Genomic DNA, 10,783 nt, shown 5'->3' with positions numbered 1-10,783 from the left:
TCGCGCGCAAATCGAAGACTATAGCCGCGCAGGAGCTATCATTGTTTGTTCAAGTGATATAAATATAGTCGGCAGCTTTGCACAACTTGCGACAGGAATCCGAGACGGTTGATACTCGGCCTCGTGGCCGCCAGAAATATCTTCCTAATATGTACAGGGAAATCTTCGCGCTCCTGCTTGTGGGAATTGCCATTGTAGGCGTGGAGTCGCAAGGTAAGACTGTTATCTGTACCATTTTTTTATTCACTTGAACAAAGCTTGCCCTATAGATGATGCTGTAGCTGGCTTGCGGTAGTGTTCTGCAGTCCTCAAAAAATGTCATTAGGAGGAAACAAAACAATGACAGCGGTGTATTAAATGTCATCATCATCATCATCATCACCAGACTATATTTTATGTACACTGCAGGATGAAGGCCTCTTCCTGCGATCTCCAATTACCCCTGTCTTGCGCTAGCGTATTCCAACTTGCGCCTGCAAATTTCCTAACTTCATCATCCCATCTGGTTTTCTGCCGACCTCGACTGCGCTTCCCTCCTCTTGGTATCCATTCTGTAACCCTAATGATCCACCGGTTATCTATCCTACGCATTACATGGCCTGCCCAGCTACATATCTTCCGCTAAATGTCAACTAGAATATCGGCTATCCCCGTTTGTTCTCTGATCCACACCGCTCTCTTCCTGTCTCTTAACGTTAGTCCTAAGATGGTTGGTTCCATCGCTCTTTGTGCGGCCCTTAACTTGTTCTCGAGCTTCTTTGTTAACCTCCAACTTTCTGCCCTATATGTTAGCGCCGGTAGAATGCAATGATTGTACACTTTTCCTTTCAATGACAGTGGTAAGCTCCCAGTCAGAATTTGCCAATGCCTGCCGTATGCACCCCAACCCAATTTTATTCTTCTGTAAATTTCTTTCTCGTGATCAGGGTCCCCTGTGAGTAATTAACCTAGATAAACGTACTCCTTCATCGACTCTAGAGGCTGACTGGCGATCCTGAATTCTTGTTCCCTTCCCAGGCTATTGAACATTATCTTTGTCTTCTGCATATTCATCTTCAACCCAATTCTTAGACTTTCTCGATTAAGGTCCTCAATTATTTGCTGTAATTCATCTCCATTGTTGCTGAATAGGACAATGTCATCTGCAAACCGAAGGTTGCTGAGATATTCGCCGTTAATCCTCACTCCTAAGCTTTCCCAGTCTGAGAGCTTGAATACTTCTTCTAAGCATGCAGTGAATAGCATTGGAGAGATTGTGTATCCTTGCCTGGACCCCTTTCTTGATCGGTAACTTTCTACTTTTCTTGTGGAGAATCAAGGCAGCTGTGGAATCCTTGTAGATGTTTGCTAAGTAATTCACGTATGCTTCCTGTACTCCTTTATTGCACAATGCGTCTATGACTGCTGGTATCTCTACTGAATCATATGCCTTTTCATAAACTATGAAAGCCATATAGAGAGATGGATTGTACTCCGCAGATTTCTCGATTACCTGACTGATGGCATGGATATGATCCATCGTAGAATATCCCTTCCTGGAGCCCACTTGTTCTCTTCGTTGGCTGAAGTCAAGCGTTGCCCTGATTCCATCGGAAATTATTTTGGTGAATATTTTCTACAATACTGAAAGCAAGCTAATGGGTCTATAATTCTTAAATTCTTTAACGTCTCCCTTCTTATGGATTGGTATAATGTTGGCGTTCTTCCAGCTCTCTGGTACACTTGAAGTTGTGAGGAATTGCGTATAAAAGGCCGCAATGTAGTTAGCTGCATAGATTTATAGCAGAGCGAATGGACAAAGCTTTAACACAAACCTAAGATACACTAAACTCTGACTCCCAACTGATTCATAGCACAGAGCACCCACGCACAAAACACATATAAACAGTTTATATGTACGCGAGAAAAACATCACAAAGAATGAACCAATACACTGAAGGCTAAAGCATGCACAGAAAGGCTGTTTCTTTGACTTGTAAGAGCTTACAAGGAGTGCTCCCACATTTCTCTCATATTTTTTAAATTAAATCTGCTTCAGTTCGCGACGTACTAATCCGCGTTCTGCAGGGCTGAAAAAGTAAAAGTTATTCAATAAATCAATCAGTTGGTTCTTTGGAAGTTGGCGCGTCGCCCTACCCTCAATGCTGATCTTGCCGTGCATAGGAGCACAACTAAAAATATGCAGTGACCGGATAGGTTACTTTTCTTATAGTTGTCAACACTGTATTTGTGTGCAGCTAATTTTGTCTGTGCTCGAATTTCCAGTGGAGCTGTATGCCGGGTATCCAAAGTTAAAATAACGGCAATTCCAATGAAAACGCTATGCTCGTTCAAGAAACTGTGCATCCACAGGTGGTTTATGTGCTTTGGCGGACAATTTTCGGGACAATTTAGCTGCCAAACACGATCATTTCTTGTGTTTAGGTATGAAACGTCCGGACAATGATGTTTTGAAGACGACCTCATTTCGGTTGCTTCTTTTTCAACGTTTGCTGTCCGAAGTGTTCTTCATCAAATTTGACGCTAAGTTAATTTCGCATTGAGGAGGGGGGGGGGGGGGGCGCGTTTGCAGGCTGTGCGAAGCTGATAAAAGCAGCGCTCCTGCTGTCGGCTGGAGAAAGCAAGCAATGACTGACTTCCCTCACGAGCGGTACAGCGTAATCACCAGGCTTAACGTTGTGTTGAAATCAACGCCCCTGAATGCTAAATTAATTGACTGATTGTCAAGTTTGATGATCATATCTCTGAACAGAAGCAATCTAGAAGACTCCAACAAAACGAATTTGTCTTCGAATACGATTTGACTGTCTTAATGTTTCAAATAATAGCGTATACCATAATCTTTATATGAAACAGGGAAATCAAAATATTTTCGGTAATTATGTGTTTCATGAGTCTGATTGTTCCTGAAAATTGCATCCACTAAAGTGCACTAACTACCTCTGCAAGCACATTTTTCATCGCTAGCATTGCGTTTTTAAGTCACAGACATGTAGTGTACAGCCGTCATCTTTATGAAAGGGAACACGCGAGCGCGTGGCAGATAGCCTCGAAGCCTGCATGTGGCGCGCGCCGTGACGAGATGTGAAACTAAAAGGAGAGAGCGGTGCGATTCTTTGTATTGCCGGCGCTCCTTGTTTCAGTTTTCCTACTTTTATTGCGATAGCAATTATATAGACACTTCAACGGGATTTCTGCCGTCGGCGTCGCCGTCGTCGCCGCCGTCGCCGTGAGGTTCCGTATAGATTCCAAGGGCGATAAAATCGTCGCCGCGCGCCGTATGCGCGAGTAAAAGCGCGCGGGGGACGCGCGCTATCACGGAGAGCCAACGCACGCTGGAAAGCAAACGCGATTGTCGCGCGAAAGGCCGGGGGGGGGGGGGGGGAGGCGGGGAGACGCTGTGCTACGGCACCAAATGCTTCTCTTGCAACCCAGCGCAAGGGTAACTGGCAAGGCAATCTCCCACGCAAAAGCAAAAAAATGTCAGTTTTGCCCTGAGGGCGAAGCAATGAATGCGATAGCAACACAGCAATGTCATACGAAGTAAGGTGAGCGGCTTTGGTAGCAATATGAATTGTAGTAAACATGAGCTGATTAAGTAAGCAGGTGTGCTGCGGCGTAAGTAGACCGACATGAAGAGAGACTCGATGACCACGAGAAGGCGCGTGTGAAACGGAGGTGTTGATGAGAAGCGCTTCCCGTGGGCAGCGCGTGCGAAGGGACACACCTGTAGCGCTGCACTGCCGATCCGGGCAGCATTGCATGTGTAGCGTGCGTTGGAAAATGTCGCCCGTCTATTACTAACTGAATGAACAAGCGTGGTGTGAGCGCGCACAAACAAACACGAATAGATCACACTGAATGACTGCAGACAACGACTGTCAAAACGCTGGCAGCAAGCATACGCCGCAGCGGCGAAGGTACGTGCGGTCTATCGCTTCAACGGAGACTGAGCGGCGAATGCACGGCGCATAAAGGTCAGAGCCGTGTAGAGATAAGAGACGGTGCGGACGAGCGACGAGCGCGGTTGTTGGCAGAAGTGCGCCCCCCCCCCCCCCCCCCCGCTCCCTCCGGCGCTGGCTTCCTGCTTCCTTGCTTGCGCGTGGGAGATGAGTGCGTTCGCTCTCCGTGAAAGCCCGCGACCCCGCACGCCTCCGCTCGGGCATACGGCGCGCGGCGAAGATTTTATCTATAGGGAACCTCACGGCGACGACGACGGCGACAACGACGGCAACGGCAGAAGTCTGGTTGAAGTGTTGAAGTGTCCATATAATTGCTATCGCAATAAAAAAAGAAAAAAAAGTGGGGAGGCAGCGCGGGAGGGAGGGGGGGAGCAGCTTCTACTCTGCCAACAAATACGCTTGCACTGGCTGTGGTGGCCGTCGCCCGCACCGTCTCTTATCTCCACACGGCTCTGACCTTTGTAAATGCCGCTCAGTTTCCGTTGAAGCGATAGACCGCAGGCTTCTTCGCCCGCTGGCTGCAGCGGCTGCGCTTGCTGCCAGCGTTTTGACAGTCGTTGTCTGCGGTCATTCAGTGTGATCTATTCATGTTTGCTTGTGCGCGATGACACCACGCTTGTCAATTCAGTTAGAAAGCGAATGTGTCCAACTTTATGTGGCCGATAAAACTACTCTACTATCCCTACTCCGAATAGCTCTCTACCAATTTGCTATCGCAATTGATGCTTCGCCTTTCGGGCGAAACTGCGCCAGTTTTTATCACTTTATGTTGTACTGCAGACGACCGGAGAAGAGCGCCTTGTTCGTAATTGATAGCGTTATCAAGACATAGCATCTTCCGAAGTGATCTACGAAATCTACGGCGATAGCTGAACCAGCGTAGATGTGTCATATCTATATCTTTCGTTTTGGGCTGCTGTAACGGAACGCCGTATAACAGATATACAGGGTGTCCCAACTATTATGCACCAAGATTTAAAAATGTGCAAATGCCACGTAGCTGGACAGAACAAAGGTAATGTTGGCGGTCGCTTGGATATACTCTGCTTATTTCATTTTTCATTCCGCCTAATTATATAATTAGTCCTACTTGATTAATCAACTTATCAAATATAATTACACTAAAAGTGTGAATGAGAAAATTGGAGAGCAGCATGAAAAACACCCGATACAGCTTTCTGTAGCTCAATACCTGCTACATAAAAGTGTTTTTCCGAACATGAAAGAAGCCCGCGAATACGCGCCAAGTGCCGCGAGCGGCTGGTCACGTGGTATCCTCACGTAGGACGATAAGCCCTCTTATATGATTTTTGGCTGTATCAACGGCACGTGAGATAGTAAAAGCAAGTCTGGTTAACGGAAATTTGTTATGCTTTTCGTTTGCCTCGAATGCTTCCGAACCTGTGGTAGCAACAATCCTTATCAAAAACAATCCTCGTTTGCTGAAATGTCCCAACAAAAGATGGATATTAAAAAGAAAGCGTAAGAAAAAGACAAACACATTCGTGACGGGATTGTAGGCAGTAGAAGGAACGGCACCACTCTTTCGCTCGCGTGTTCCCTTTGATAAAGATGACGGCTGTACCTGCCATGCAAGACAAGCTAAATAAATTTCCAATTTTAGGGCAGAACCACTGCTTGACGTACCGGAAGTCAGCAAGATGTCGAAGTTAACAGAGTTATGGCATGGCTTTTTAACTTTTCTTTATTGCATAAAATGAAGGTACGAATTTAGAACGCTCTAAATATATCATGATGTTTTTTTTTTTTTTCTACACATCACATGCGGTTTCAGTATTCAGAAAATGAGTGCGTCGTGACGTGATGATATATCTCTCTCCGTTTCTTCGATTGCTGTGGCTGCCACGCAAGAGCGCAGTCAATAGAGACACACGTCGTCTTTGATATTCTTTAAGTAAATCTATCATACATAACGCAATGGTTATTGGGCTTGAGCAAATGTTTCTCTCTGTCAGGACGTCACGATAATTCCGATGAAGCCAGGTTTTAGCACTGAATCGCATCAAATAGACATTTGAGATGCAATTGATTGTAAATTGCTATGCACCAATTTAGGCCGAAATTTAGCACCAACTATAGGATATGTGAAATTTCGTAAGCCGGCTTTCCCAAACCGCTAACTTGCCCTAACCGAGATGGCCGAGTACCAGATAATAGCACTGTTAAACCTGCAAACTTCTTTTTCCTAGGAGAGCCGTCCCTCGAGGACGGCTCTTAGCGGAATTGCTTCAGTTGAACTGGCACACATAAGATGCATCACTACATTTCAGCCTGCATGCACTGGGCAAGCAGCGATAAAAAAATTGCACCTTCTGTGGTCGCTCTTTGGTCGTGACTGTATTGCTTGATAAGGAATCAAACCAGAAATGTAAAACAAGGAACCACGCCTTAGTTTTACGATATCTTCTTCGCAAACCCCTCTTTGATGGGCTACCTTTCACGACTTCCACATGGCCCCATAGCTCTAATTTAGTAAAAGTATTTGTTGTTTGAAATCCTTTTATTCTGTGCAATCTTTTACGATTTCACAGGGTCCCATAGTTCGAATTTAGTAAGCCTTCGTAAACATGGCAACTAAATTCCCTACCAGTGCATGTGTGATGTGTGGCATGGAAGATGAGAACGTTTTCCCTTTTTTTTTTACTCACCTGAAGTCAATTTTGCTGCTTCTGTGTTTAGGCACATACGTAAGACAGCGTTATATCTCCTGTGGAAGAAAGTACGACTATGCCTCTAGGGTTTGAACACTTCTTGGAGCACGCAGTTTCAATTTCAAAGCGCACTATTCCCTCTAGTAGTCCCTACTGACTTCTAAATTATTGAGCTATCTGAAGCAGAAACAACAGCAAGACACGAATAGATTATTATAAAAACAAACTAAGCTGTTTCAATTTATTTTCTGACGCATTCTCTCGTAAGGACATCCGCTTTTATTATCTCTAACCGTAATGTCGAATCAAGTGCTTTAAAGAGACGCGTGATTATAACACTATGCGCATTTACTTTCCAGGTCGTAAACGGCATTGCAAAGAAAACGAAGAATTTGTGCAGGCTTACTGGCCCCGGCATGACGTGTTCTGCAAACCCTGGCTCGCTCTGCCCACCGAGTTGAATAAACTACACTGGTGCGTCTGTAAGGAAGGTTATGTCCGCAATGCTTGGGGAACCTGCATCAAACTGAGCGACTGCTTAAGCTGCTACCGTCAACCTTACCAGGACTTCGACCACTGCGCCTCGGAGTGTCCCATCGTCTGCGGCCAACCCGTACCAAAGCAGTGCACGTCAAAATGCCTCATCGGCTGCGCTTGTGCCCCGGGTCATGTTCGGTGAGCATAGCGCACATGTAATCAATACAGAAAATAATGGTCGTCGACATGCATCACCAGATCATTCTATGTCGACTGCAGGGCAAACGTCTCTCCTAGCGAACTCCAAATATACCCTTGCATTTCGTCAGCTGATACCCTCCTAAACCTGACCATCCCCTAGATTCGTTGCCCTACCTTGTTCTCTGTGCTCTTCTACTGCACCATTCATTCTGCAACCAACAGTTTAGGCCACTGGTCATCTGCCCTGCTTGTCAATTGACCAGACCAACTCAATATCTTTGTGTCAACTGTCTCTTTGTATCAACCGAAACAACGGGTAGGGTCAATTCTTCTCTAATCCGCATCGCTGTATTCCTGTTTCTTAACGTTGCGCGTTAAGCTTATTACCTTATTCTCAAGATTCTTTCTTGACCTGTCACTACTTGTCACATGTCCCTACTTGTAGAACGCAATCATTGTAGACTTTTCCGAAGCGGCCGTAACATGTTACAAGTAGATCTATTGTCACCCTTACCAAGTTGTTTTTAGCCAGCTAGAGGGCCCACATCACTGCACAAAATGAAGGACTTTGCGATATGTGCACGTTTTCTTGTAATTTAACCACTGAATCCTCTGCCCCCTTTTATATTCCTTCTCTTGGAGCATGTACGTTAAAACAACTGAGATACCTTTATAACTTCTATGCATGACATTGCATGCTAAATACCAGAGTTTCATCGGTTCGACAACAAATGAGAAACTGTTATCCAAGTCTCCTCAGCGGCCGCTTAGTGAGAGGTTATTTTTCCTTCACCTACACTATTTGAAAGAATAAAAGAAGAAAAAATGAGCAGGCCAGAGCATGTATGTAAGAACCGATAAGAGATCGTCTGTAGGAGTGATAGAATGGTACCACGGTAAGAAAAGCATGTGCTGAAGAGAGCCGAGGATTAAGAGGTGTAATGATCATAGGTAACTTTTACGCATCGAATGAACTAAGCTGACGTAATGCCGGTTAACTAGAGGTACGTAAGAGCAAGCTCTTTCCCTCAGTGGACGTACATTTGTTTGATAACAATAACAATGATGCCGATGACATCTATAGAAAAAGTCACAGTTTCGCCCAAAAAGCAAAGCACTGATGGCGATAGCAATGTATAAGACTAGTATACGATGTAAAGTTCGCCGTTTGGCAGATACTAGCAGACGGCGAATATTTCTTTGGAGGATCTGTGTAATTGCTATCGCAACAACATGAAATTGTAGCTATCTCTGAGACCGAGTTATGCCAGGAAGGTTCGTTATTCATAAATAAATATTTAATGAAGTCGCTGCTGTTCTGACCTCGCGATATTTATTCATTTGCTTATTCATTCTTCATTTAAATATTCTCGAAGCATCCTCGCTATCGCAGAGAGGAGTGGTTATGCACGTACTGTATATGGTATCTCTAGAATACATGCACTCATTAAATTACCAATAACCGGTGAAATATTTAGCGCTCACAACAGACAAGGACACAGTGAAGGGGGACGCTCATGCGTCCATCTTCACTAGTGTCCTTGTCTACTGTGCGCGCTAAATATTTCACAATGGATACGTACCAACTCGCCCAACTATCAGTTCTGCTCTATAAATAACTGTTGTGAATGCAGCATGGCAAGGATTGCTGGCAATGGTAACGGACAAGCGGTATCAGTAATAAGACGTTTTGGGTACGAAAGAGTTTCAGGGAATATTATTAAGAAACTTGGTATGTACACATTGAGGAGGTGGTTAATGTGGGAGAAATGCAAGAAGACGAAAAGATGGTGACATTGTAAGTCTTCAATAGTGAAGTATCTTCTCCATGGAGGAAGGGGGGCGGGGGTATTTTGAAATTGTTCACGTAGTAGTGGACTATCCACTTCGGCTGCTGCTGAAGTTCTTATTTGCTGGGCTGGAGCACCAGTGAGCAGGAGATAGGCGATTGGTGCCGGTCTCCCTCCTTACTGGTACAGCTTCAACGAATTAACGGCGGCCGAAATGGACAGTTCGACGCTTACAGAATATCCGCTTGGAATGGATGGTAAGGAGGTTTCACTTCTGATTGTTCCGACCGGTAGATCAAAGGATCCTTTAATAGCTGTGACACGATGAGATAAAGGAATCGACGCTGACAATCGACAGCAGCGACACTGAGTAAATAGAATCGACGCTAAAAATCGATATAAGTAACACTGTAAGCTGTAAGGCAGGCAGAGCGGTGTTCAATGGCGTCACTGGATAAGGACACCGGAGAGATGATTGCTCCAGCTTGGACATAACACGTTCTACGCAATTGTTTTGGTTTTTTCTTCTCAGTCACCCTTGGGACAAGAGCGTATGTGTGCCAGCCATCCTCTGCCCACCGAAGTGCCCGCAATTCTCGAATTTCCAGACGTGCTCGCCGGTCTGCGAGCAAACGTGCGATCGACCGAAACCACGTGACTGCCGCACAAAGTGCCACAACGGCAAGTGCGTCTGCTGGCCCAAGTTCGTCAAGGCGTTGTGGAAAGGCGAGGAGTACTGCGTGCCTCCCTTCCAATGTCCAGCCGAGGAATAAAGGCGGGCTTTACACGCGCGCAGAAAAAGAAAGTGCGTGCCAGATATGCTGTTTCTGTCTCTTTTGTGCAACGAGAACGGCTCGTAGAACACCGTTTGAGGCATAGTAAAGAAAATCAACAAATTATTTGCATTTTTCTGGCCCTGCAATCATTTACTGCGACAGCAGCAGGCCCTCACTGCAGACACTGCGAACTTCTTAGCAACAACTTCTTTGCGTTGCAACTCCTCGTCCGAAACCGGTATCCTGCTGTGGCTTCCAAAATAGTTGTACCACCATTCTGCGAGACAGTGTCATGGAAAGCCAAGCAGAAATCAGGAAGCGCGAAGATGCCGGACGGAGCAGTGCCCGTACTGCTGCCAGCTGCGCGTTGCACCAGGCACATAAGTTAGAGTCTAAGTAGTGGTGGCATTGTGTTGTTTTTCCTGGAGAAGTCAGTGTAACTCAAACACAAACACTACCACCACAGGACCGGATACCATGGACGCTACGCACACTACTGATTTATTACCTTTCCCTAGAATATTAGAAGAAAACGTATAATAAAATGCGCGGACGCACCGGCGCATTGCGGAAAAGAATAAGTTGGAAGGCGATTCACATTTGTAGCCTGCACAACCTTCGGGATCCGTCCACTGTTTTAGACTGCGCTATCTTCGAGAACAGCCCATGAAAAAAGGCTAGAAACACAGGTACTCAATACGTAAAAGTGAGGTAACTCGCTAAGGAAGCTACTAGAGAGCTTTAGCGTGCCGGGTGTTCCTGTATACGCTATTGCGTTTCCTATTACTGGATTACCTGACGCTGGTAGCAACATATTGTGGCGCTTTATAGAACCATAGTTCCTTATAGTAACTGTCGTCGTATTTCAAGAGTGTTCTTGTCGAAAAACATTAAAAATGGCAGCA

General features: G+C 45.5%; 1 protein-coding gene across 1 annotated transcript; it reads left to right on the top strand.

Moving 5' to 3' along the window:
* Positions 1-9,919, top strand: LOC119464100 (serine protease inhibitor swm-1-like). The gene is made up of 3 exons (XM_037724937.2): positions 1-213; positions 6,994-7,309; positions 9,635-9,919. The coding sequence occupies exons 1-3, from the start codon at positions 150-152 to the stop codon at positions 9,873-9,875; spliced, it is 621 nt and encodes a 206-aa protein (XP_037580865.1). The 5' UTR covers positions 1-149; the 3' UTR covers positions 9,876-9,919.
* The last annotated feature ends 864 nt before the right edge of the window (positions 9,920-10,783 follow it).

The sequence above is a fragment of the Dermacentor silvarum genome, chromosome 9, assembly GCF_013339745.2.
Source record: "Dermacentor silvarum isolate Dsil-2018 chromosome 9, BIME_Dsil_1.4, whole genome shotgun sequence".
In the NCBI taxonomy this organism is placed as follows: domain Eukaryota; kingdom Metazoa; phylum Arthropoda; class Arachnida; order Ixodida; family Ixodidae; genus Dermacentor; species Dermacentor silvarum.
This window is presented reverse-complemented; position numbering and strand designations above follow the sequence as displayed.